This window comes from Dipodomys spectabilis, unplaced genomic scaffold (genome assembly GCF_019054845.1).
Source record: "Dipodomys spectabilis isolate Male_0828 unplaced genomic scaffold, ASM1905484v1 ptg000157l, whole genome shotgun sequence".
In the NCBI taxonomy this organism is placed as follows: Eukaryota; Metazoa; Chordata; class Mammalia; order Rodentia; family Heteromyidae; genus Dipodomys; species Dipodomys spectabilis.
Genome location: NW_024870834.1, coordinates 1401627 through 1429471, shown reverse-complemented (window position 1 = coordinate 1429471; position 27845 = coordinate 1401627). Strand labels below are relative to the sequence as shown.

The following is a 27845-nucleotide window of genomic DNA, read 5'->3' as shown; positions in this document are numbered from 1 at the left end:
AGCTGGGACGTTATCCGCCTCCAGATCCAGCCGCAAGATGACAGTGTCTATTCAGATCTGTGTTCAATTAGGGCTGTGAGCCTGCACCCTGGTGGACTCAGGGTATCCCTGGCCCCCACCCCACTCCAGCCCAGATGCTGGGAACCCCAGCTCTGCCAGAGCCCCTGTAAGGAAGGGAGAAAGTACACATTCACCAACCCAAACTTCAGCCTGAGCTGGGGGAACAAGCCAAAGATATAACAACAACAACATCTGTACTTCTACAGAACAAGACTGAGCCAGAGGTTTGGGACCCTGCCAGAGGTTACTCTTATTAAAAAACAAATTCAGGTCCTTCAGTGTTTGCCGGGGAAAAAAAAGAAATGAAAGAAAACCTCTTTGCAAGAAAAATAACGACAACAACAAGAAAAAAGGGAACCACAGTCCCAGAAGGCCGTTCCAAGAAGGTACCTTTTCGTTAAGAGCCAGCTGTGTATTTGGTGGGTTAGCTTTAAGAGGCGGTAACAAAAGGAAACCAAGAATTTCCTTACCAGTATGCACTGAGATCATTCCTCGCCTGCTCCTAGCAAGAATGAGCACTTAAAGTCAGCTTGCTGTATACCTTCCTCCCAACCTACATCTAAGTCACTCCTGTCCAGCTCCTCCCCTTCTTCCAAAACAAAATATCCAAGTTATGTGTGTGTGTGTATGTGTGTGCGCGCGCGCATGTTGGGGTGGAGGAGGGGGCAGTATTCAGGATAAAAGCAACAGGAATACTACAGGGTATTAAAATTCTGAATCACATGACAGCCCCCCAACACTTAAAATGAAAGAGAGAGGAGGGTCAGGCCAGCGGGGACAGTCCTCCAAGTGGTACTGAGTTACTAAATTGAAGATCTAAATCTTCCCTTGCCACCCCTCCACCTAAGCACCAAATGCTTCTGCTCCACATTAAACACACACACACACACAAGCAGCTATTCGACTCCTTTTCCAACCTGCACATTAAGACACCCCACCCCGACAGCCCACCAACCCCACGACAGCCTCCACGTGGACGCTATCTTTGAGAATCAGTAAGGCCTTCGCCCTGCGGACTGGCCAGTGTCCCAGTGCGGATGGTGCGTCCCCATTTTATAGCCGGAGATACCAGCACTGGAGCTGGTGTGCCCAGGGCTGTGCAGGGCTGCGTGCCAACGTCTCTAGGCTCATGCCTTCAGCCTGAGGGTGGCCCGTGACGTTCCAGCAACAACAAATATTTATCAAACGCCTAACCAGGACTCAGGTGCCACCCAGGGAAACCACACTTGTAGGAAAAATCTGCTCTTTCTCAGAGCAGTAACCGAGACGATGCTTAGCAGCACCTGGCAAGCAGCTTCCCTCTGGCCCCTTTGCCCACCCATCCTACTGGTGGAATTTCAGCAGGATCTTGCTGACAAAACATCACATTTCCAAGTACACGCTCCTCCTACAGGGCACTCCTGAACAAAGACAGGCGAAGCCACCTGTGCCCTGTCAGACACACAGCCCAGGGCCCGGAGTGACACACAGCACGGTAGAGCCTGACATGCAGGCAGTGATGGTACGTACATTCATTCCTGCCCCTTCCAGGGACAGTGAGTCTGGGTTAGGGCCAGGGGTGGGAGCATTGGAACCCTCAGCCATGAGACTCTTGTCAGTTCTGTAACCTCCAGCCCTCCAGCCCTGGCCCAACTCTAGAAAGATGAATCCTATCTAATTTTTTAATCACCGCTGCCAACAGTCAAAAGAAGGAAAAGATAGACTAAAAGGACTTGAGGTGGAATGCCCAGTAAGTCAGACAACCACAGGCTACTTGTCCCTTAAGAACAACACCTCCTTCCCCCATACACACACCTGAAATCTACATCTCTCCAAAAGAACTGCAGAGGCCAAGGCCCCTACACACACACACACACACACACACACACACACACACACACACACGCACAATTAGTGTTTCATCTTTCTGTAAAGGAATCCGGTAACATAAATATTAATCAAACAGAAGAATCTGCCTTTTCGTCTTGGCCCATTATGAGTGCTGGATTGTGATCTTTACCTATATTTACAGATATTCAAAGGCAGATTCTATCTTGTTGGAACTGTCATAAATGGACGTCTGAGAAATCAGCGAGCAAGTTCAGACAGATATGTCCAGGACTAGCAGCTTTGAGTTCCCCACGGTCTATCAACAAGTACATTGACAAATACCTTCAGACTCCTCCACCAGAAAAGCCAGCTGCTCAAAGTTCGGATTACCTAAATCTCAGGCTTTTTTTTTTTTTTCTCTAAGATCGGCTCTTACTCAAAATGCCAAGCAGGCACGTGGAGAGGGCAGAACATGCTAGATGCTGTGTCTGACCCAAATCCTAAGCAGATAGGTATACACGTATATTCTTAAAGCTACTTGGCCTCCTACTAGAGCAGATGTGTTCTGTCTGCTTCAGACTTATTCCTGAATAATGAAGAACTGGATCCAATCGTAGGCTGGAAACACTGTCAGAGGGAAAGGGTACATGTTCTTAGTTCCCGAGTCACTGCATTTGAGAAATGTTTGAACATTTCCTTCCGAGTGTTTAGGTGGATACACAGGAGGTCCCCACACAGGAGAATCCACTGGGGTCTCCCAGTTTTTTTGTGTTGTTGTTTTGTTTTTTTCCGTAAAGGGTCTGTTGCAGTGCTAGGAAAAATTGGAGGCCAGTTTTTCAGAAGTAAAAATGAAAAGAGGCTCCTAGCAAGGTGACTATTTGCATACAAATTCTCTTTGGGGAGAGGGGGGTTGCTGCTAGAGAATCTGGGCTTGTAAAGAAGCACTTGCTATGAATTCCTTGTTATTCTGGGAGACCCCAGCCCCCACTCCAGGGGAGGGGCTCCATTCCCACACCATTAGGAAAACAGTCCCAGCCCCAAGATGTTTCTCCAAGCCATCAGGAACCATGGGGGGGGGGGGAGGGGAGCGGGGAGGGGTTCCCAGAGAAAATCACCTTGGGACCATCCTGCTTGCCCTTCTCCAGGATCCTTCTAGGCCTCACCTGGGTCTGCCCCGCCAAGGTGAGCCGCAGACTCGGAGGCCCTTCTCGGACACAGTGGCGGGCTAAAAGTGGGATTCCGCAGGCTCCTCAAGAATCCAGAGCAAATGCCACCCCCAGTAAACCTACCCGTCCTGGGTCGTGGGCAAATCCCAAAGAACCCAAAATGGAAGTCATCCCCTCGGGTCCAGCCAGGTCATACCAAGCCCCCACCCCACCTCGCTGCACGCGCCCCCCCAGGTGGGCAGGGGGGGCGGCTGGCGGAGGAGGGGCAGCCTGCAGCGCACAAAGGGGCCGGGGGCAGGCGGCCTCCCCGCCCTTGACCTTGGGTCTCTGCCTCCATCCATCTCCCGCTGCCAGCCCGGGGAAAGGGGGTTGGCCCGCGGCCAGGGGCGTGCTCGCAGGGCTGGGGCTGGGCTGGGGGCCTCTGGGGGGCTGTCGGGGGACGGGGAAAGGGGGGGAAAGGCTCCTGGAGGAAACCTTGCATTCCAGCCCACAAGGAGCTGGAGTGGAGTGGAGGGGGAGGGGGCGGCCCCCATTCACTGCACGTGTTCCCCTCCCCCGCCCCTTCCTCGGACCGCGGCCCGGGCGGGGAGGAGGGGCGCAGCCAGCGGGGAAGAAAGGCGCGCGCCCTCACGGCGGGTCAGCGGCGGGCTGCGTCCATCCGCCTCTCCGGGCCCCGCTCGGGCAGCTGGCCCATTAAGCCCCCGAATTATGCATGGCCTTCCCGCCCCCGGCAGGCACAATCGAGGCGTGCGGGGCCCCGGGTCTGGGCCGGGAACGCGTGCGCCCTGGGCGCAAGCCGGAGAAGTCTGAGCCGGGTGACCAGGCCGGCTGCTGGGCGAGGACCCGCGGCGCCCGAAGACCCGGGATCTGACCTGCTCCCCGCCACCGGCGGGACCGGGGCCGCAGCGGGAGGCCCCGGTGCCACCTCCCAGCTGTCACCTGGGCCCTCTCCCGCACGGTCCGGGAGGTGCGCCCCGCCGGAGCTCTGCAGAGCCTGGGGTGGGGGGAGGCCTTGTCCCCAACCTGGAAGCCACCTCCCCCGCAGGGCGGGAGGAGACGGCCCGGTGGAGAAGGGGGGCGGGAAGTGAGGGGTGGGGAGGGGTTCCCGGAGGTCGGAAGTGGGAACAAGCGGGAGCCACACGTGTTTAGCCGAGGCGGCGGGGGCCCGTGTGCCGAGAGCGGGAGGGAAGGTGCGGGGTCGCCGCCGGGAGGACCCCCCACCCCCAGTCCCAGTCCCCGATCCGCCTCCCCGGCTTCCCCCGCTCCAGTCTGGCGCTCAGGACCCCTTCCCCCCGCAGTGTGGACGCCCTGCGGGGCCTCCGATTGTCTGTGGCTGGGCAAGATTTTTTTTTCCTCCTTCTTTGCCCTTCTCCGAGCAGAGCCTAGGTCAGGAAAATTACATACTCCTCCTTCCCGGCCGGAGAGAGTCGCCTGGTGTGCAGGGAAAGTTTTACGAGCCCGCCACGCAGGGAGAAGACCGCATGTTTAGGTTTCCTAATTGGCCAGCTTTGAACTCGCGGTGGGAGGGGGAGAACCGGCTCAGCACCCCCCCCCCCCCAGGGAGAAGGGAATTTTGCTTCGCGGGTCCACAGCCCCAACGGTCGTCCAACCACTTACTTGTGCCTTAGGTGGGAGGGGGGGTCTCGGATTCATAGTCTCTATGCTCTATGAATCCAGCCTCCTGCTGACACCCGGAGCCCAAGGTCGGCGGTCCTCCCCGGGAGGACCCCTGGAGCCCTGTCTGGGAGTTTGGGAGCTGTAAGGCGGCCTTGGGTCTCTTGGACACGGGATTGGGACAGAGGCCCTGCCTTGCACCGGATCACTTAAGGACCGGTCCAGGAGCTGGGTGCTGGTCTGCCGGGCTCCCTGCTTGTGGACTCTTGTGCTCGCTGGCCCCATACACCTGAAGTCCACACCGACCACCTGAAAGCCTCGAAGGCAACCTGGGCTGAGCCACACCCAGCAGGCCAGTGCCTATCAGGCGGTGTGGACCCTGTCCTAGGCTGTGGACCGAGTGAGAGCAACCCACACAATCACTGTCCATGCGTGGGGAGTCTGCACTTTTGAGCACCAACAAAAGGTCGTTTCGTTGCTCTTTCTTCCACCCAGAGGAGCCTCCTTCCAATTGCCTGGCTGCCTGCAAAGCCAGGGGCAGAGCCTCCCCACACTTGGGTCTCACTCAGAGCTTCTCTTCCCCAGAACCACACCCCCCTACCCCTCCCCCACCCTCCAGGACCTCTTCGCTCCAGAGCCAGCCAGGCCCTCCAGACCCAAACAGGTGCACCTGCAGGGACTCAAAGAAACACACTGGCAAACAAAAAGGCCCTGAAGGCTGTCTGTGCCCAGCGGGCCTCTGGCGCTAGCCTCCCTGACTCCTGCCTGCCCCTCCCAAAGGTCATTGCCACTGCCTAGCAGAGTCCAGAACAAACAGGGCCTGGATTTTGTGAGGCTTGAGTTTAAACAATTCAGAGATCCTTTTTTTTTTGCAAGTGTGCATGTGCACACACACGCATACATACACACAGAAATACCAATCCATACAGCTGCGACTTTTGGCCTGGCTCTGAGCTACAAACATTCCTCTCCAGGTGAGTACAGAAATCTAGGGGTCCTCACTGCTTAGAGCAGGAGGCCCCGGATATCTTTTCATATCATTGTTATTGTCAGCCACGGACTCTTCCAAGAAAACCCACTGCCCAGTCGAGTCAAGTCCAGGGCGCTGGGTGAAAGGGGCCAGGTGCCCCTGGTTCTCACGCTGCTGGAACCCACTGGTGCTGAGTCCTTCTCGAGATTCAGCTCAGGAGGCTCAGGCTCAGAGAAGGAGAGGGCCTGCTGAAGGCCACACAGCATGAAGGTGCCACCCAGGCTCAAGGAGCCCTGTCCAGGATGAGGCCTCTCCTCTTGGACCCAGGAGGTGGCCTGCCTGTTACTACCACATGACAGGGACAGCTGTACACAAGATGCACAGCCAGGGGTAAACAAATAACCACAGGCACGGCTGGGACAGCGGGCCCACGTCCTCATGGAGTCAACCTCAGAGTAGACAGCTAGGAGCAAGAGCGCCTCACACCCACCACCGCATGGGTCCCTTCTGTCCCTGGAGACAGCCCAATGAACACCCCGTTTCTGGGACCCACTGAGACAGCGGCCTTCGAACAACCTCCCGATGACTCAGTTGCCTCCCCTACAAAATCAAAGTGTCATCACCTACCACCTCCGAAAAGGGTGGAGGCAGCGATGGGAACAGGATGAAATGTGACCACAGGTGGCCCCGGGCCACCAGAGTGTAGGAGCCAACACTCGGGGCCCCTCCTCACCGCTGGGTGATCTTAGGCAAGTGACTTAACATCTCTGTGCCACTGCCCTTCCTGTGAGGTGAGATTCACAGTAGACATAGCTCACGAGGCAGTGGGGAAGAATGAACACTGACACCACGGGAAACGTGGAAGCCAAGGGCTCAGAGAAGTGGGCCCAGCCGCCTCATCCCCTCGGCTGGCCACACACAGCCCACCTCTGACAGGTTCTAGAAACTTCATGGCTACGCACGAGCCAGGCATGAAAACTAGCAACAACAAACAAACAAATCCAAATTTCTAATTAAAAAAAAAAACTTAAGTGAACTGCTATGTACTGTCAAATGAAAAAATAAAAACAATTATAATGAGGCTAACTATGCTGGGTGCTTGGTTCGTTTGTTTTCTCTCTCTCTCTCTCTCTCTCTCTCTCTCTCTCTCTCTCTCTCTCTCCCCCACCACCCCTTCCTCCATATGGGACCGGTACAAATAGAAAAGAAGATGTCTTGTGAATGTACAGTTAGCACACGAAGCCCTGGGTTCAATCTCAAGCACTGCAAAGGATAATTTTTTTTTAAAAAAGAAAATAAGCTATAACTCAAACAATGAGATAAATTAATAAGATCTCGCAGCTCGAAAGGAAATAAAGCTCCCTTCTAGCTGACCAGTGCTTGTTATTCCCTTGAGATTTTCAACTAGAGCGCAGGGCTAGTCACACATTGCTCTGGTTTGGACCGTCCACGCGGGAGCCACCGTCTCTCGCCTCGTGGGAGGCAGGCAAGGCGGGAGAGGCACTGCCCAATCTAGTGACAGGTGCGGAAACAGAAACATCCCCCTCCTCCCGCCCAGGTGACATTGCTGGCCCCAAGTCCCAGGGCTAGGCAGCCAGAGCTGGTACACAGCCACCTGTCCCGAGCTCAGCCCTGCTAGTAGCAGGTTATATAAGCTAAGTCCCAGCGCAGGGAGAGCAGAAGGTCAGCACAGCTCCTTCCAGCTCAGAGGACATGGTTCTTCATCTAGACCACACACACACACACACACACACACACACACGCGCGCGCACACACACATCACACCTCCTATAACAACAGCTAACCAGCCATGAGGCCCGATGCAAGCACATGGCCTACACCCAACCCTATAGGAAGCCCAGAAGGCAAGAAACAAGCATCTCTGTCTCATAGGAGGTAGACAATCGGCTAGCAGTCACACAAACTCCCAGGAGAAAACAAAATTCCCAGGATTACAACAGGTAACAAATATTTTGGTTTTATCGTGGGGGTGGGGACCTAGGCAGCAATGAATACAAAACAAATCATTTGTATCAAAAAAAACATCCATTCCGTCTGCATGTGTGCTACTGCTTTCTCAGCTGCCGCCTGCCTTTCTCCCAAACCTTCACCTACAGGGAGGCCGCACACTGTTGGTCCATGGTTCTTGGTGACCTGAGGATTCCTGGCTGCCCCCCTCCCACACACCCAGGTCATGTCTGAGATAGGGGCTTCCAAGACCACTACCGCAGGGTCCCGTAGTGGCACCTGCCACCAATCCCTCTTCCCCAAAGCCTCCAATTCCTTGGTAGCTAAGGGAGCCAGGCAGAGGCAGATCTGACTCCCCTTTGCCGTGAGACCTTAGGCAGGTGCCTTAACTACTCTGAGCTGAAATTCAGAATGAGGGCTAGAATTAGCTACTTCAAGGTTAAAAAAAAAATTAAGTGAGCTAACTCAAGAAATGCACCTGAGAAGGTGAGACATCACAGGTAGAACCCCTCTTCTGGACCATCCACCAGCCTTGCCTGAGCTCCACCTCCTCACCCCCACCCTCCACCCCAGGCCAGCGGCTCACCAGGCCCAACACCCAACCTGCTCTAGGGGCCACATTCCTCAACAGAACCCTGCTGTGCTCCTGCGTGCAGACAGAAGTAATCATTAGCTGTCACGATTTAATAATAAAAAGAGATCATCCATGCCACAACACACATGGATTTAACTAGTCTTAATTCGGAGGAGAAAAATAAGAACTTCAAATAGATCGGATGCAAGTTGCCTAACACAGCCCGGGAGCAGGGCTCTCTACCTCCAGCTCCCAGCATGCGCAAGGTCTTTCCTTTCTTCCTTTCTCTCACTGGCCAGGTTAACATTCGCCTCTTTCCTTTCCTTTAACCCACTGTACTTAGCAGGGGGCCTCTGGGACTCCACAGCCCTCCCCCCCCCCCCCCCCCCCCAGCCACTGGCTGCCTGTGTCTGAGCAACAGAAAACTGACTTGTGGGGAGGGACCAAGGTAAGAGCTGAGAGCTGAGAGCAACTTTGGCTATGGAAGGAGTGATAAGACATAAGATGGAAGGGCCAGTCAGCAGGCGCCTCCCCTCGTGGGCAAATCACTGGTGAGTGGCAGGAGGAAGCTGAGAGACAGAGAGCTAGGTCCCCGGGGATGCGGGGGATGTGGAGTCCCCCTGTTGTGACTCATAAGAGCAAGCACCCCAATATTGCCGAGCAGGGACCACACTTTCTTCATCACAGCTTTCTAGAAGCTTCCACTCCTCAGCTATCTCCTTGTGGCATAAGCCTGTGCTAGATGGTGCTTTCCGTGCCTCGTCTCAGTTGGCTCTGGGCATGCTAGCTGAAAAGGGGGTGCTATCGAGAAAACTGAGGTGGGAAGAGTGGGGGCCAGAGGGACTCTACAGGAAGATCTGCGCCCAGCAAGTCAGGACCCCGTTCCTCCTCGGCATGAGCCACCAAGAAAGCATCCTGTCTCCCTCTGACGCCACCAATGTCTTGAGTTCTAGAACCTGACAGAAGTTTCTCTCCGGCCCTAGCAGGTCACCCGTTCCAAGACTACCTGGGCTGCTGCGTCCAAGTGCGGAAGTGTGTGAGCCCCAGGAGGAAGACACTCCTGTGTCAGCACCCCACACCCACCACACCAAGCATCAGACACCCCATGCATCATTAGGTATGTGTAAAGATTAGGAAACTGAGGCAGTACAGGTCTAGTCACTTGTCCAGGGTGCGAGAGAGCAAAGTAGCTCAGATTCAGGCTACATTTGCACCTAGCCCCAAGCTCTTAACCAACCCCTAGGTTGGTTCTAGGATCTAGAAGAGTTCTTCCTGTCTTCAAAGGATGGATGGATGGCCAGGCACTGGTGGCTCATGCCTATAACCCTAGCTACTCAGGAGGCTGAGATCTGAAGATTGCGGTTCAAAGCCAGCCCGGGTAGGAAAAGCTGTGAAACTCTTATCTCCAATAAACCACTAGGAAACCAGAAGTGGCACTGTGGCTCAAGTGGTAGAGTGCTAGCCTTGAATTAAAGAGCTGAAGGACTGCACCCAGGCCCAGAGTTCAAGCCCCATGACCAACAACAACAACAAAAAAGATGGATGGATGGATGGATGGATGGATGGATGGGTGGATGGATGGATACTGGTAGATGGGTGGATGGTGGATAAATGGTAAATGAATGGATGGTGAATAAATGGGGGGGTAGATGGATGGATGGTGAATGGATGGATAGATAATAGACAGGTAGGTAGATGGATAGTGAATAGATGGATGGTAGATGGTGGATAAATGGATGGATGGCAAATGGATGGATGGGTAGATGGATGGATGATGAATGGATGGATGGGTGGGTAGATGAATGGTGGATGGATAGATGGATGTATAGTGGATGGGTAGATGGGTAAATGGATGGATGGTGAATGGATGAGTGGGTGGATGGATGGTGGATGGATAGGTGGATGGATGGATAGATGGTAGATGGACAGATGGATGGATAGTGGATAGGTAGATGGGTAAATGGATGGATGATGAACGGATGATTAAATGGATGTGTGGGTGGATGGATGGATGGATGGATGGACAGATGGTGGATGGATAGATAGGTAAATGGATAAATGGTGAATAGAGTGGGTAGATGGATGGCAGACAAATGGCACAATCCTTGGGGTTCCAGCAGAGCCCCCAGCAAGGCGGGGAGAAGCCACAGAAAGGGAATGTGAGAATACAAGGCCTGCATTTGAGCAGATGCTATCAGAAGCATGTTCCTGTCCCTGAGCCAGGAATCCAAACCAAAGTCCCAACCTCTGACTAACTTCAACAACCCTGGCCACAGGACCTCCCCTGCAGACCAGCTGGGAGCAAGCCCAGGGTGAACAGCACCCATGACAACGGAGACAGAGCTCCCTCCCAGAGGATGCTCCCCCACAAGCAGCACCAGCTTTTGAGGCTCCTGGTCTATGAGCCTGGATGCCCAGGATGAAGGCTTAGTCTCTGAATGAATGAATGAGTGAATGAATATCCTCCAGGAGACAAAGCTTCAGAAACTTCCTTCCCATTCCTCTTGGTCTAGTCTACCGCTAACTAAAAATGACAGTACTAATAATAATACGGAGAGGATTAAATAATCAGTACTTTTGTACCCATCTCCAGATGACCACAGTGAGGTAAAGACTGAGTCAGGACAGCCCTGTCCTCACTCTAGGGACACACAGGAAGGTGGAGGGAACCTACCTATTTTCCAGGATCTATCTGTGAATCCCCACTTCTAGAAGGACCCCAGGTGGGACCTCTGGGACCAAGCACCGTCTGCAGGATTCAGGACGGGCAGAACCTCCGGGCCACCTCATCAGATGAAGCAGGTAGCCCAAACCAGAGACAAGAGTCCCTAAGAACCACCAGCCACCCATTGCCAGCTACTGCCCGGATCGGTGAGGCCTGGGGGACAGCGGACGCTGGAGGATGCCCTGGAACCCCGGGCCAGGAGGCAGGAGTTCAGGCCCGGAGTACAACAGCTGTGCAGATTTCCGGAAGCCTGGGCAGAGAAGCGCCCGTGATTCCTAGTTCCCCCTCTTAAAATATAAAGACTCAATTATCTTTGAGCAGCTTGCTTTACACATGAATTGACACATTTATTTTACAATAAATAACTGAAAGTTATCTGTATTTCCTTTACTGTTAATCTACACAGAGAAATAATAAACAGGGCTTGTCTACGAAACTGTAAAGATTGCAGTCCTCAGAATTCAATTAAGCTAAAATAATTAATGCTCCTACCATATTAAATTACTTTATACATTTGAGCCACTGAAGTTGTATTCTTTAATCTTCCCTTTTTTATTAAAATTTTAAAAAGGGAAGGAAAGAAAGAAAAGTTGGTACCTAAAGTAGGCAGGGAGACAGAACAGGAACTAGAAAGTAAGGCGGTAATGGTTGTTAGGAAGAAATGCTCTTCTGTAGCTGACACAGCATGTAGACTGTGTTTTGTGCCTTTGATTAAAACAACATTTTAAATGCTTTGAACAAACATATCTCTTTAGAGTTCTAAGGGATTCTTTTACATATATCTTCTGGGCTGGGAAAAAAAAAATCCATTCGTCCAATTGCTGAGTAGAAGGACCAAGGAGATTTTCTCATCACTCATAAATAAAAATACCATCAGTTATAGCACATTACTACCCAAATAGGGAGAGAGAGAAAAACAAAGGACAAAAACTGGGGGACTAGAGGGGTGGCCAGGGGATGAGGACAAAGCCACTTGGAGATTGACTCTGTCTTTTATAAAAATCCCATCTAGTGGCTTTCTTAAATAAACCTCATGGAGATCGACATTCTCTCATTGGGAAATGGCTTCTGTGTGAAATAAGGATTTGGGATGGGGGCGGGGGGGGGGGGGTGTTGGGGCAGAGCAGAAGCCTGCAAGCTGAGCATAAGAACATACTGAGGGACTTGGAGCTTTCTGAACTCTACTCCTGTATCGGCCAGCATAGGCCAGGAACCCTGCGGCCTCCCTCCCTGACTGGCCCCATGTGGTGCAGGGAGAGGCGCTGGGGATCATTCTCCAGGCTGCCATCACGGAAGAAGTGAGAGATTCCACCCCAGGGCATCCATCTGAGGGCAAGGCGCCGCCAGACACGGGTGGCTCAAACCTATAATCCTAGCTACTCAGAAAGCTCAGATGTGAGGATCGGAGGTTCAAAGCCATTCTAGGCAGAAAGGACTATGAGACTCTTATCTTCAATTAGCCACCAAAAAGCCAGAAGTGAAGGTATGGCTTGAGTAGTTAGAGCAAAAAAAAGCTGAGCAAGGGTGTCAGGCCCTGAGTTCAAGTTCTAGTACCAGCAGGAGAGAAAAAAAAAAAGGCAAGAACAGAAGTCAGTATGGGGCAGACAAGTCTATCTCATTAATCTCCTTGGGCAACCGACAGTCCCAAAGTCACAAAGCAACCCCAGGACGGAGACAGCCCTTGCTGCCTTATCCTAGCTGACTCCCAGGTAATGGAGATCCCCACCCAGGCCTTCCCACCTCACATCCTAGGCCTCAGTCTCTTCCAGAGCCCTTGACAGCCTCCAAGACTGCCACCCATTTGCCCAGCCAGCCACCTACTTGAGCCAAAGGCAACCCTGAGAGCAAAGCATCAGGAAGTGCCTACCTATTTCATCCTCATGCCGGGGCTACTGGGATTATATATCCTGTTGACAGGTGGGGAAACTGAAGCTCACCCAAAGGACACCAGCAGGATTCGAACTCGGATCCCTAGGGTCTGGCTTCAAAACAGCCTGCGAGCCCCCCCCCCCCACCTCCCCTGTTCCACAGGTTCCTCCGACCTGCAGGACTCAGAAGCATAAAGCAGAGACAAACGCTCTGGTTCACGCACACTGAGCAGCAGTTCCAAGGGAGACGCCAGCCTGCCACATGTGGGACCTGACACCAAGTCCCTGGCACGAACACACCTTGCTGGAGGACACAGGCCCTGCCCAGGGGCAAACACCTCACACCTGTTCTGCAGGTAGTGAGACCAGCTAGCTGTCCAGGCCAGCCACATGGGCTGGCCTCCCCCACAAGGGGCACAGAGCACCGGCAAGTTCCCACGACCCCTCCCCACGCCTACCCTCAGGGGCAGGCAACAGGAGAAGCAGCCTCTGAGCTGAGCGGGGCCCATCCCTCTTTTCACAGACAAAGGTGGTGGGAGCTGAGTGTGCCCAGCCATCAGTGTCTTCCAGGTGTCACCCCACACCAACTGTCCTCAAATCACACCACAACCCTCTCCAGGTCGGTTCCCTTAGCTCTCTTTTACGGAAAGAAACTGACATTTCTGAGTTGTGAAGCAAGGATTCCAGCCCAACACTGCCAGACTCTCCAGCCAGGGACTGGGCCATGATCACCAGCCAAAAGAGGGCCAAAGCAGCCGAAGGTTTCCACGCTGTGCCCTAGAGCCCCAAATCACAGCCCCCCACCATAAAGCAAAGCCCCCAGCCATAGGCCAGGAGAATCTCCCTGAGCCCCGGGCCTGTGTCCTCTAGAGGACTGCCCAGAGACCATTCCAGAAGTGCCCAGAGCTGCCCCCGCACCAACGCAAGCACGCAGACTGCAGGTGTGAGCTCAAGGTGACGTCAGCAGCGAGCAGGTAAGCGACACGGTCCATACCTGTAATATTCTCCTGCTTGGGGCAGATGCCTTTCGTGGGTGAGAGCAGGTGTTCATCTTCATCGGGAGTCACCTGGATCCCAATCTCTACGGGCTCAGAGACTTTCCTGAGCTCGGCGCGGGAGGAAGGTGGCGGGCTGCCCTTGTCCAGGCCTTTGTCGTAGCAGACACCCAGGCTGCCACCACACTGCTTCTTCTTGTGCTCTATAAAAACCAGGATGTCCCCCAAGGGGAAGTTCATCTGACACTGGCCACAGGTGAGCAGGTCAGGGTCGGGGCCACCCACCATCAGCCCCAGGCCGCTGGGCTCCTCTATCTCCAGACCCTCGTCTTCATCGAGAATGGCCGTTTCCACATGGTCAGCCTCTGCTGGAGACAGGAAAGAGAAGGGAGGGGAGGGGCAGAGAAGACAGAGATGGGCTTAGGCGATCACAAGCATGAAAGCGCCCTCCACCCTTCTTCCCCCCCCCCCCAGAAGAGCCAGGTCCCTTCTGCTGTCAGAGGCTGGGACCCTCCAGGTCCTCCCATGATTTGAGGTTGGCCATCCCTGACCGCTGGGGCACAGCGCAGCCCTGGCAGCGGCATCATGACACACCCAAGGATTCTCACTCAAACAGTGGTGGCCCAAGCCCTCCCCCATCCCCAGTGCCTGCTCTGGCAACTTCTTCCAACACACCCAGTGCACAGGCACCCCATACGATCTTGGGATCAGGAGGCATGAGGAACCAGAGGCATGCCTCTCTAACTCCAGAGCATCCCAGGGGGAAGCCCAGAGAGCAGCAACAGGGGCCCATCCCTTTTAGAAACCCAAACATCTGTATGTTTTTCAAAGGCTTCCTGGTTGGGTGACTTCAATGCCCTGCCAGGGCAGGCCAGGGAAGCAGCAAACTACAGCAGAGCTGAGTCTCCCTGCTCTCTCTGGCTGAAGCTACTAACCCCCCCCCCCCACACACACACACACAGACATATACTTCTCACGCTTTCATTCATGTTTTGTCCTCACCATTCATGGGTGTCCTACTCGCATTCCTCTACCTGAGCCCTGGCCCAGCACCAAACTGGAAAACAGAAACCCAGACAGGCGTTGTCTGAGCGCCAGTCCCTCCCAAGGAAAAAAAGCCCACATGCTCAGGGACAAGTGTCAGGTTCCAAAAAAGAATATACAAGGGGACAGGAAGCTTCTACTGCCAGACGCACTGCCCCAGTCAGACTTTACACCCTAGCCAGCATCACCCAGCGCTCAGCAACTCCCTATCCTTTATTATTATTATTATTATTATTATTATTTGTTGGTTGGTTTTATTTTTGTCTCCCAGAGATAGAGGGGGAAAAAAATCCTTCCGAATCCGAAAGCATTTCTTGGCAGATTTCAAACCACACTCACAATGGGCAATCAGTATATTTGCTTTATTTTTTTTTTCCTTTTTGCTGCTGTTGTAAGGGGCATAGGACCCAAGTTTTCTGAAGCTAATTAATGTCTCAGAAAATCAGCCACCTCCTCCAGGGGAAATTGGGGAAGCAGGCAGAGAGACTGTCATAAATAAAGGGAAATAGCAACCTGGGCTTTCCTATTCCCCTTGGGGTCTGAGCAAAGGCTGGAATGTTTTGTTGTTGTTGTTGTTGTTTATTTCTTTTTTTTTTTAGACCAAACGTCAGAAGTCAGAAGCAGCGGGGTCACCAGAGAAGCAAGGAGCAGCAGAGGTCTGACATGGGGCCGCACAGGTAAACTCTACGCGAGATTCAGCAGAGGATATGAAAACCACTAGAAGAGCAGGGAGAAGGAATGGAAGGGAAGAAAATGCATTCCGGGGCAGTGAAGTTACTGGCAGGCCGGAGCCAAAGAACAGATAATTTAGGGAAAAAATTCTGTGGTGTCTCCCATCCTACATATAAATCACTGCTCTGTGTTTTCTGAACGCAGACTTGCTCGGGGCCTACGGGAGTCTGGGCGAATACTCATAGCTATAGCTCAGGACGTAGAACGTGGATCTCCGTGGAGAGTGATCCGATAGGAAGAGGTCCAGGTATTGCTGGACAGGGAATTAACAACTTGAGTGTCTCTTCCTATACTTAAATAAATAAATAAATAAACAGCAGACAGAGCTCTCCATGAATTAAATGTAGGGAAAAAAAATCCCATAGATGAGAAAATCCTAAATCTGTAGTCAGCCACATCTTTAACCAAAAAAATAAAAATAAAAAAAAAGACCCGACAAGGTAAAGAACCATCCTCTGAAAGCCAGAAACCATTAATTATACTTTAAAAAGAAACTGGAGTTTACTTAAAGGAGGAGTTTGAAGACAATGCCACATAATTAATTTACCAATTTATTGTATGAAAAGATGCTTTACAATGGTTAAAATGTAATCACAACCTTCAAAACTGCACAGCGGTTGGAGGGAAGAGACTGGCTTCTCCGTGAACAGTTTGTCAGAACGTAAAAGGTAATTATTCGGTGCCTCTCTTCCCTTTAATGATCTAACATTGAGCAATACTGTTTATATTGAAAAGCTCGCACCTTTAATTACCAATTACATATACATAATTCCAGAGCCAAAAGGAGAAGTCTCTGAAAAAGTTCTTTAGAAATATAAGGGTGTATTGTGCACCATTTCTAGAGAAGGAGAGTTAATAAATGGGAGGAGGATGTCAAAATATTGTTTTGCTTTAAAAAAAAAAAAAAGGCACAAAGGAAATGAGCTGAAAAGTAAAAAAAAAAAAAAAAGAAAAAAGAAAAAACAGGGGAGGGGGGAGAATTACAAAATGAAATTGAGAATTCAATCCAAGCAGGGCTCAGACACAGTACCTGGTAGAGTCTTAAATACCAGCCCTGAGCAGGCCTGGCAAAATGCCCCATGCACAGATTGGGTTAAAATAAAATAAAAATAAAAAAGCAACAAATCCACCCCCTGTCCCTTCTTGGGGGCTGGGGTGGGGGGTCCTTGTCTTGTCATTGAACCTGAGGATGACTTTTTCCATTTTTTTTTAATTAACTGTCTCAGTCACATCGGTCTTCCCTCCCAGCAGGCTGATGGCCAGCGTGAGGAATTCCCCTTTTCCTTCTGCGAGGAGATCTGAAGCTACAAAATTCCAAATTAATTTTCTAATTCAGAAGAATCACGGGCTCACTGAAAAATTAGCAAAGGTCACAGATGCCAGTTCACAAGCAACCCTATTCCTCCGAGCCTACGAGACTCCAAACTAGCACTGTTCCCCCTCCCGCTATCTTCTTTCTTTTTCCTCCCTTTCTTTTTTGTAACATCTGTTCTTCTCTTTCTGGCAGCTTCTGTCTTTAACTCTCCCCACGTAGCCGGCCTTATGCACCCAGTAACTGAAGTTCTTCAACCCTGTCTACTAAGCCACGGTTCTGACTGCGCCTTAGTTTCCCTCATGGCCGGCCAACCAGGGGACAGACAGATAGCAGACAGCACCATGACCCTACATCTCTAGCTCACACACACAAACCAAGATAAAACTCCTGTCCCTCAGGAAACTGGATGGTAAAGGAAGGGGATGCCTCCTTCCCCTTCCATTTTCAGCACTGGAAGTAAAATTGCGTGAGCAGTGAGTGGCTCAGCCTGTCACCTCGAAAGAACGGGGGTTTCCTCGCTCGACCCCAGGCTGTGGGGCTCTGAGCTGTGGCCTAGGGCAAGGGCTTGCCATTTCTCTCTCTCTCTCCCCCTCTCTCTCTCTCTCTCTCTCTCTCTCTCTCTCTCTCTCTCTCTCACACACACACACACACACACACACACAGAGCATTTAGGCAGCAGAGTCTTCCTGAGTCCCAAAGTCACCCAACTTCTGGGTCATAGATGGGTGGACCAAGAGAGCCGAGTAGGCCTCAAGGCTACGGTGTGTGGTCTTCAGAGACACCCCCTAAAGATTGTGGTTTCATTTCCGCTGGCGGGCGGATACTGGGCTGGGCATGTAGGGGTGTGTGTGTGTGTGTGTGTGTGTGTGTGTGTGTGTGTGTGTGTGTGTGTGTGTGTGTGTGTGTGTGTGTGTGTGTGTGTGTGTGTGTGTGTGTGTGTCTTCTTAGAACTATATCAATAACAAAAAATAAATAAAAAATGAGAAAGAGCCACTTGACCCAGCCCGGGGCACGGAGGTGTGTGGTCCTCCGGGCCTTCCTCTGTGGGCCCCGGAGAACAATCCTGCAGCTCTGTGCCACGCTGCCCCCAGCCAGGCCTCTGCTCTGACAGGCAGAGCAAGCATCCCAACTGCCACCCAGCAAGGAGAGGCAAGACAAATAAAAGCAACCCCCCCTCGCCGGCCCCTCCCACAGCCTCGCTTCTTCTTCTTCTGAGAAACTGGCTTTCTGGATAGAGCTCCCCAGGTGCCAGAGCCCAGCAGAATCTCACTGCTCTCTGGGTAGGAGGGAGGGGAGTGCAGAGAAGCTTCACTCCACTCGTTAAGAGGGAAAGTGAATGGATACGGCCAGCCGCGAGCTCAAATGTCAGAGGACCAGGGAGGGTTCTGAAATATTAAATCCTAAAGTGCATGAGCAAATATATATTCACATTCACACACACACACACACACACACACACACACACACACACACACACACACTTTTTCTTTTACAACAAAACCACATTTTATTTACAAGGCTAGCCTCCTCCCAGCTGGTAAGTGCCTTGCGAAGCCATGCAACCAGGCTTCCCAAATAATCACCGACATCCTCATTCTGGACCGCGGAGGCTTCTGATCTCGAGACAAACTTCCCCATGTCTCCCATGGGCAAGGGATGGAATCGGGGCACAAGACAGAAACGGGAGAGCGTGCTTCACACCAGCCCAGCCGAGCCATCTTCAAACCCCAACGGCCATTAGGGCGTAAGAGGCCCTCACCTGGCCAGCCAGGGCCCCACTCGTGATCGCCCCGCCCACCCAGGTGCATCTCCAGCCACCTCCCTGCACCGGCCCTTCTTTGGGGAATTCCAGCCCAAAGGCCAGCCACCTGCTGTCCCAAGTGCAGAACACAACACGTGTGCTGTGTGCACAGGACTGGCACGCGGAGGCAGCACACAGCACACACGTACACATGCGCACATATGGGTGCCTCCCCAGCATGCGAGCTCCTCCTGTTCCTCCACCATACTGATGAACCTGCAGTCCAGGAGACACAGAGGCGGAATTATTGGTTCCATGATGAGGGTGGCGAGAGTGGAGGGAAGGACGCCAGGCTCTTAAAAATCGTGTGCCACGCACGTCACAGCCCCCACCGTGATGTGTATGTGTGCTTACAAGACACACGCACATCCATCCACCCGAGCGCTGCCTGCACTGGAGACCGCACCTGCTCCCCACGAACACAGCCGGCGCGTTTGCCAGCAAGCCCCAGCTTCCCCGAGACAGGCAGAGGTGATTCCAGTCCTCCAGGCGACACCGAAACACCCTGACACACGTACTCCACACAGCACAACACTTCCGGAGCCGGCATCCATTTTTAATTTATTGGATCCCGGGGAAAATAACCATCGTGAGGAGTTGGGGAGGAGACGGAGGGAGGGGGAGAGAACGAGAATCAATTCTTGGGAGAGAAAATAATCTATGACTAGGTGACACTGAAAGGCACGACACGAGATTTTTATGAAGTTCTCCCAACTGAGGGAATAATGAAGAACCTGGCAGAAGAGACCACAGGCGTAAGGGGTTGGGGGGAATCTGGGACCCATCACAGAGACAAACTACCTGTCCAGGTGTGACTGCCAGTCACAGTCCATTGTAGGCCTCACAATCCTACACCTCCTGAGACCTTCCCAAGATCACTTCCACAGAGAGACAGGGGACACAGTAAGGCCACCACCCTGTCTGCTCCATGCCAACCACACACCTCAGACTGAAATTTCTACCATGTTTTTGATATCTGGAAGGAAGACAGAGAAGGCAGCGAGGTAATGTGGGTTTCATCCAGGGGTACAGGGAGGGTGATCAGAACCCCAGTAAATGTGGCTTGGTTAGCAGGATCTTAGGGCCCGACCGACACTTCGGGCTCTGTGAAAGGCTGAGTGAGAAAGAGAGAGGCATGGAGGGGCCAGGATGCACAGACTGTCCTGCTTCTGGCAAACTCAGGGAGATTAAGAACAGCTCTCTGCAGAGGTTTCTAAATTCTTCTAAAGCATTCGTCACCTCCTCCCCTTCCCAAAGCCCATTCCTCCCCAGAAACACCCCCCCCCCAAAAAAAAAAAACCCACAGCTCAGGAGGCTGGATCACACTGAGGCAAAATGGGGGGGGAGCAAAAACAAAAACCACAACAGCAACAAATGAATAAGAAAATCTACACTCAAATGGATTTCACAGATGCTGGCCATTGCTACAAAGTTACAAGGAAAAAGCTCAGTCCACAAACTCAAAGAATGAAATGACCTAGGTTTTGATAAATAAGCTAGATTATCTGCGGAAAAGGGGGGAGTTGGTTTTTTTTGTTGTTGTTGTTTTTCAAGGTTTGCTGCCATAGAAAACCTTCCATACCTATTCCTCTATAAAATGGCAACTGCCAGAAATGTTCCAAGCCACAAGGGGACTCAGATATGCGATATAAAAGCCATTCTCTGCAGCCAAACGAAGAGACTCATTTTATTGAATAGTATGCTTTTGCAAAGGTGTGGGTGGGAAGAACTTCCATGGAGTACACTGGTCCGAAAAAGCCCCCAGGGAGGGCTTGGCAAGGTAAGCCCTTCTCCAAGGTAGACATTTAAACAGTGTCCTTTCTCCCCCCCCTCCCCATTCTTAGTAGTGCATCCATTGGGAGGCGCATGCTGATCATAATAACATTCGCATTTGACTTTCTTGAGTCATTGCTGCACGTTGTTTAGAGGACTCCTCACGATGGTTCACAAACGTATTTTAGATTTTAGCAGTTCTGTGAACAGGGGTCATAAAAATGTTATGTAAAAACAGAAGACTATTTCCTCCACCCCCCTTCCTTTTTGCTTTGAAGTTACTTCATTTTGTGTGGTCTGGGATTTCATGACAGTTAAAACAGTTCGGGATGGCTCATTCAACACCCAAGCTAAATTATCAGCTGCTCCACAGAAAGAAAAAGGAAGGGATTTTTGTGAATTCAAAAGGACACAAAAGACTTGCAATGTCAAAACGCCGGACAGAGGCGGAGGCAGGGGTCGGCAAACCAGGAACTTGTGTCACTTTTACCAGCAAGAACCTTCCTCGCAGACTGCCGAAGAAGACACAAGAAGCGTGGCCCCGTTTCCGTGTGTGGCCTGACCCGCTGGGGAGCTGTTTATACACGTCCTGGCAAACACCAGCCACTCAGGGGAGACAAGTCAAAAGGCCGGAGGAACAGGGGAACAAAATGTGAGTGACTCTCACCAACAAGCCGCTCCTGGGACTGAGAGATGGGGAAGCAGAGAGGCCAGAAAACAGAAAGAGCCCCAGACCGAACGTGTGGGAGTCTAGAGGAACATGGACTGACAAAGCCACAGTCAGAGCAGCTGATGACACAGATGAGCGTCCCTGGCCTTCAGTGTCCCCCCCTCACCCCCCCGCCACTCACACAGACAGGAATGTGTGCCCGTGCCCTGAGCGCCGTGCGGCATCTCAGCAGAATGCTCAGCCCGCATCAATATAACTTGACTGTGCGGCGCAGGCCAGTCCCCAGAGAGTGTTTATGTCCCTTGTCCTCTCCAGATGTGACGCCAGTATTCATCTGGAAGCCAAAAAAGCCTTGGAGAGCTTCGGCTCAAGGTGATGACGAACCGGGCAGGCAAAGGATCCTTCCTTTAACCACGGGAGATAGAAAGAAGAGAAGTCCTGAAGGATAAGAGGTAGACCCCCGTCTTTCCCTTCCCCCAGATTTTTATCATCTCTGTGGTCTGTGTTGCCTGGCCACGGCTCACAAACTCCCCAAGTTCCAAGACAAATGACTGAGGATTTCTCAACTGAATTGTTTTTTAATGGTTTTGGACAGGCTAGAGACCACCGGCCAGCACAAATCCTGGAGCTCACTGTGCCTCTTTACCTCCGAGTTGTCCAATGAGCTCTGTGACGCTAGATATTCACAACTGGATCGACTCGAACATGAAATGCAGCAGAGAAATCATCGAATAAATGGCCGGCCCTGTCCCTCTCCAGCTGATGACAGCGTAAGCGCTTGTCTGACCTAATTTATTTCTCTTTCAGGTTAGAATAAAGCACTTCTTCCTGTCACAGGCAAACCTCTTCTGCTCATCTACTGAGCTCAAGCAGAAGATTCGGGCTTCCTGGGCTGTCTGTAGATTTCTTGAACTCAGAAGAGATGACATTAGAGATCTAGCAATCCTGCGATCAAAGTACACCTAGTCCCCGGCACTAAATTACATGTTTAGGAGAGAAACGGTCTCATTAAATACCATCCACAGGGTGCTGTCTAGGGCGAAAGGCATTACCAGGGCTGACTTCTGGCAGGCATACACTTCTTCCAAACAAAGTTTTACACATTATTTGAGTTGGCATTTTATAGCTTTAGAGAACGGAGCTATTTCCCTTCGTTCCACGGGAACATTACCTAATAGAAGGAATCGAGATTCCAAAGGCTATAAAAACTCCGAGCTAAAAGGATTTCCATTCAACGAGCTGTTCTCAGTACCCAGCTGCCACAAGCAGTGATTCCTCAGAGGCCTGTGGGGGTGGGTCAGTGGCATGCTCAGAAAGAGGCAGGTTGTCTGACCCAAAAGAACATATACTCATCCCCAGCACCTGCGGCTGATCCCCAGTGCTGTCACAGAACACACATCCACACCACAGAAAAATCCAGGGAAACACACACGTTCAAGACTAATAATCCTAATTGCTTGGGGGGAGGAGGGGGCTGGGAGGGGAGGGGAAGGAAAAGAATATATTAAAAAAGGAAGAAAGAAAATAGCCCCCCTCTCTGCCAAGTGAAGGATTATAAATCAATGACAATAGCTTGAAAATAGATTTCTCAAACTTATATTCTCATTCTGTCCTGCACGACTCTCTGCAGGAAAATCAATATTACAACTTCACACTTAAGACATTGTGCAGCCAGGCCCGGCTCCCAGCCATTGTAGCGGAGGCGCGGGCGCAGCAATGACACAGACACAGAGCGCCCCCTAGCCGCCAAGCACAGCCAGACTCGCCTCCGAGAGGCAGGTTTGCCATGAAGCAAAAGCCAATTTCCACTGAAAGTTTATTTTGAAAAGTATTTTATCACAACAAGCAACAGAGAGTGCAATGCAATCGACAGAGGAGCTGTAATGGGGGTAAGTAAAGGCGGGGACAAGTCACGTTCGGTGCTATAAGACCATGCAGAAGTCAAATTCGGATAAGATTGCTAGAAAGTAGTATATGCCATAGATGGAAACTAGGACCTTGTAATCCAACGGTAGGGTAGCTTCCATCTCACCTGAGATAACAGTCTAATTATTGTCAAATGCACCCTCTGGCCAAGGAAGACCCTCGCAGTCCTGCAGTGGTCAGCTGAGCATCTCACCCAACAACCTAACCTCACCTCCCTCCATGTTTTTAAGGCCAGCTCCCAGTGCGGCTGTATTTACCCTCACCCCGGAGAAAGGACTCCTTTCTGTTATGAAAGATTTCCAGGGCCAGTCAAAAATCACCAAGGGGAAGGCGGATAGCAACCTCCTCTCTTCTCTCCTCCAAAAGAAACATGGATTATGTATAAAATCTTGGGGGGGGAGGGCAATACCCTTTAAAAATATTAGAGGTTGTTAAAATATGGTCAGGGCTGTTTTCTCTCAGGTGTGAATTACAAATGAGTAAAATCAGCCTGGCATAACACCTCTGATGAACACATGTTTATTCTCCCGTGGAATCAGAGCAGCTGACATATCACACTTCTAACGATATGGGGCTCCCTTCTGCGCAGAGGAAGGCAAACTTCACGGCCCCCACCAACTACCCCAAAAAAGAAAATACGGGGAGGGGGACAAAAGAGGACCTGCCTGTATTAGGAAATGTATAGCCCAGTCTGAAAGGGCAAGTAGGCTCTCCCTCTGGAGAGTTCAGATCATTGTGAGTGAGCACAAACACCTTCAAAACACACAGCTACAGCAAAAACCAATTTAGAAGGCAAGCATAGAATTAACACAGTTAGCCTAACTTCTGTGTCAAATCTTGGGGCTGACTATGCTTGGGGAAAAAAAAAATCATGAATTCATAAGGAAAATTACTGATCTTCCCAGGAAACCTGTTGGTGGGCTGTTGAAAAATGGCCTGCAGTAATTTCGCCTGGACATCTTATTTCCTGACATTTCTTCGTAAAACCTGAAGCTTCTCCAGAGACTCAAAACACATTTCCTGCTCCCTTGGCCTGAGTGGCATCTCCGGCTCTTGGTCTTCTCCTTGCTCAGAGGCTACCCATTACCTCCTTTCAGTATTGTCCCTGGGTTGTTTTTTGTGTTTGTTTTTATTAATAGCTGTGTCTGCCCTCTGCTTTGCAAAGCCATCTCCATCTGGGTCAAACCTTTTGAAACAAGCCAGAAGCCCAGGTTTTCTCCTCCAGCTGTCTTCCTCACTCTTTTCTACCTTACTCTTCTTCTCACCGGCTCTGTCTGCATATTGAGCTAGCTCAACATGAAGTCTTGCTCCCTGAACCTAGACCACAGATGCTGTTTTCGTGTTCTTCTGCTTTCCCAGGCCATCAGTTATCCTGGGTTACATCACCCCTAAAAAAAAAAAAAAAAAAAAAAAAATCGAAGCTCTGCCCCACAGGCCTGCAAGGCTGCCACGCAAACGATAGCGATGAGCCGCCTTTTTGGTGGTCTCTTTCATATATGCAATCTCAAATGGGAGCCCCCCTCTACTTCCACTGGGGGCTGTGACTGCCCCTGCTTTGCTAGGTACCCCCCCAGCAGCCCTAAATCCAGGGGCTACTTGGTCCCCAGGCTATGTTGCTTCAAGTGCACCCTATTCCTTCATTTGCTTTGCTTGCTCCTACCTCCTGGGTGACACAGGACAGACAGAAAAGCCAGCTGCTTTTTTTTTTTTTAAATAATAAGTAGCCTTGTCTAAGAACTGGTTGGACCACTCTCCCTGCTTAAACCCCTGCACAAAGCCAGGCTCCCACTGTCCCTGGAAGGCAGGCAGGATTGCTTTGGCCCTTATCCTCTTCCTTTCCCTCCCTGCCACCATGCCAGTGTCCGCTGGTTTTCCCTAGGCAGCTCCGAGAAGGCTGAGGCCGTGCACAAGTGCAGAATAGGAGGATGTGGCCTTGCCCCCAGGCTCAGCTGCCCACTGGTCCTCCTGGCCAAGGCTCGCTCCTGATGCCCGGGGGGATGCCAAGAGAGAGAAAGCAAAAGCAGAGCACACCTACCTGCCTCCTTCCCCTTACACACAACTGTATTCGCTCCTGGTTCTTGTCACCGCTGCCAGCCTGGAAGCACATCCCCAACATCTTCCCCCTTTGTAGACCCCCAGCACACACACACACACACACACACACACACACACACACACACACACACACACACACACACACACACCTCCCCGCCTCAAAAACAACCTTTGCAATTAGACAGAGGCTCCGTGGGGCAAACTGCCTCCTGGAGAAAACTAGACATGGTCGAGAAGAGAGATCTGAAAGACCACCCCAGCCAAAGCGCTGCCCACGGCTGGAGAAAGGAATTTTTAAAAAATGTCAACTGGCAGAAAAAGACCCCGATCACACCCGGCTCAAATCTAGATGCAAAAATACAATAAAACAGCTGATTTTAATCGCAGCCCAGCAAGTCGTCTTTGGTATTACAATAGCAAACCGTCACAATTAATAAGAGATCCTCTTCCCTTCTCCAAAAGCCATCTCCCCTCTCCCCAGAACCCGGTGAAAATACCTAATCCTTCCCTCCCCCGGCCCTGAAAATAATACTTATCAACAATAAATAATAATAAATCCACAAATTCTTACTAACACGTTTGAGTAACAAAGGAGAGAACCCCAAGGCAACACTGCTCCGAGCAGATGGCTCCTCTGCGGAGTTTCCAGGGGAGGGGAGAACCCCTTTATATATTTATTTATTTATTTAAATTTTTTAAAATATAACATAAATATTCCGGCTGTCGGCCGCCTCCGGGCAGCCAGGCGGCGGCGGCGGCGGCCGGGAGCGCCCGGCCCCAGCGCCCGGAGGTAGGAGGAGAGCCGCAGAGCGCCCGGAAGACACAACCTGCCCGCGATCGCGATGGCACCCAAAAGGACGTTTTATTTCTATTGCAATGAAACAAATAAATACAAGCCCCGGCGATGACCCAGCTCGCACAGCCGGGCGGGGCGAGGCGGGGGAATGGATGGAGAGGTGCGCGGCGAGGAAGCGCCCCCGCGGGCGGCGGGCGGGCGGCCCGGAGCGCGGGGGAAGCGACCTGGCCGCAGCCACCGCGCGGGGACCCGGACTGGCTCCCCAGCAAACCTGGGTACCCGGGCGGCTCCAGCTCGGGTCGGTTTGGGTTTTGTTTGGTTTTGTTTTTTCCCTTTTCTTTTTTCTTGGCAAACCCAGCCCGGGCTTTGCGAGCTGCCGCCGCTGCCTGAAATTTGCATGCCCCGCCACCGGCCCGGACCCCGCGCGGGGCGGCGGGCGGACTTAGATCCGGGGCTGGGAGATGCTGGGGCGGATGGTGGGGACCCACCGCTCTCTCTCGCCCCTTCCTTTATGCATTTTCGGTGTCTGGGGGTTTTGTTGATCTGGGTTTAGGGCTGTTTTTGTTTTTTACGATTTTACAAGTGCACGCCTCTCTGCCCACTCCCGCTAACACGCTGTGCGCGTGGTGGGGATTTGTCACCGACCCCGATCGCCACCACGTAATTCTTTTTGCATTTATTTTTTGGAGTGGTGAAAGCGGCCCCGGCGGCCCCAGGAGGCGGCGGCGGCGGCGGGGAGCGGGGAGCGGGGAGGGGGCGCCGGGCCCCGCGCTCCTCCGCCGCGCAGCTGGATTCTTTTGCAAATAGCAGGAAAAGGGGCGGGCGGGCGAGGCGGCTGCGGAATCCCCGCAGCCGCGGGGCCCGGGCGCCCTGCCGGGCAGGGCGCAGCAACCGGGAACCGGGGGGAAATCGGGCACCGGCCGCCGGCCGCCTCTCGGCCCGCGCGCGCGCGCGCGCACGCCTCCCCCCGAGTCCGGAGCGCACCCACCCCGATCTCCGCAGCCCGTGCCTGCCGTCAGCGCGGACCCACGCGCTCGCCAACTTTTCCCGGCTCCCCCTCCCCCTCCGCGCCCAGCCCCCTCCCCCCTCCCTCCAAACCCCGCCGCCGCCGCCGCCGCCGCACACGCCGCGCGGAGGGCCGAGCGTCCGGCCGGGCTCCGCGCGCGCTCGCCTCCTACGGCCCGGCCGCCCCCCTCCCCAGCCCGGAGCCGGCTCCGCAGCCCCCGCCCCCCTCCTCCCCGCCACCACCACTGCCCGGGCCCGGGCCGCGCCGCAACGCCAGCTTCCCCCGGGCTGCAGACAAACTTTCCACCGCCCCCCGGCCGCCCCGCTCCGGGCTGACCCCGCCGCTCCTGCGGCCCCGCGGGCGGCCTTGGCGCCCGGGCCCGCCCGCCTGCAGCCCGGCTCGGGCTCCCCGGCTCCGGCCCCCCGCGCGCGCACCCCGCAGACACTTACGAGTGATGAGCTCCCTCTGGGACAAGTGCTGCGGGTTGCCCTGTTTGCGGCGGGACATGGCCCTGCATCTATTCCGGCATCGCCCGGAGAGCCGCTCTGATGGGTCCGGGGAGGGGTCCGAGCCGCCGCCGCCGCGCCGCCTCCTCCGCCCGGGCTGCTGCGGCTGCGGCTGCTGCTGCTCCTGGTGCTGCTGCTGGTGCTGGTGGTGGGTTGGCTTTTTTTTTTTTCCTCCCTTCTTCTCTTGCTCTCTTCTTCCTCTTCTTCTTTATTTTGCTCTTTCTTCTATGCTGTTTTTTGTTTTGTTTGCAAAAAAAGAAAAAGAAAAAGGGGGAAAAACTCGAGCTAAAATAAAAGGCAACAAAAATAAATAAATAAACCCGCTGCTGCTTGCCACGGACGGACCGGCTGGTTTCCTTACCACAGGGGAAGAACAAGCTTTTGAAGGAGGAAAAAAAAATCTCTCTTACACTTCTTCACACTGCTCGGCCTCTCGGACTTGTCGGTGTCTGGCTGAACTTACAGCGGTTGC

The 27845-nt window shown here is 52.6% G+C and overlaps 1 protein-coding gene across 4 annotated transcripts in view; it reads right to left on the bottom strand.

Annotated features, from left to right (window-relative positions):
- Positions 1 to 27468, bottom strand: part of Bcl11b (BAF chromatin remodeling complex subunit BCL11B) — a 96799-nt gene extending 69331 nt beyond the window's left edge. For 2 of the 4 annotated variants that reach the window (XM_042692767.1, XM_042692769.1), the window contains exons 1-2: positions 27317 to 27468; positions 13749 to 14117 (exon numbers count right to left, since the gene is read on the bottom strand). In XM_042692767.1, coding sequence (XP_042548701.1) covers positions 13749 to 14117; positions 27317 to 27374 — 427 coding nt within the window. In that variant the 5' untranslated portion in view covers positions 27375 to 27468. The remainder of the gene's footprint in view (positions 1 to 13748; positions 14118 to 27316) is intronic. The other 2 variants (XM_042692768.1, XM_042692770.1) reach the window with 1 other exon arrangement.
- Between the last annotated feature and the right edge of the window lie 377 nt (positions 27469 to 27845).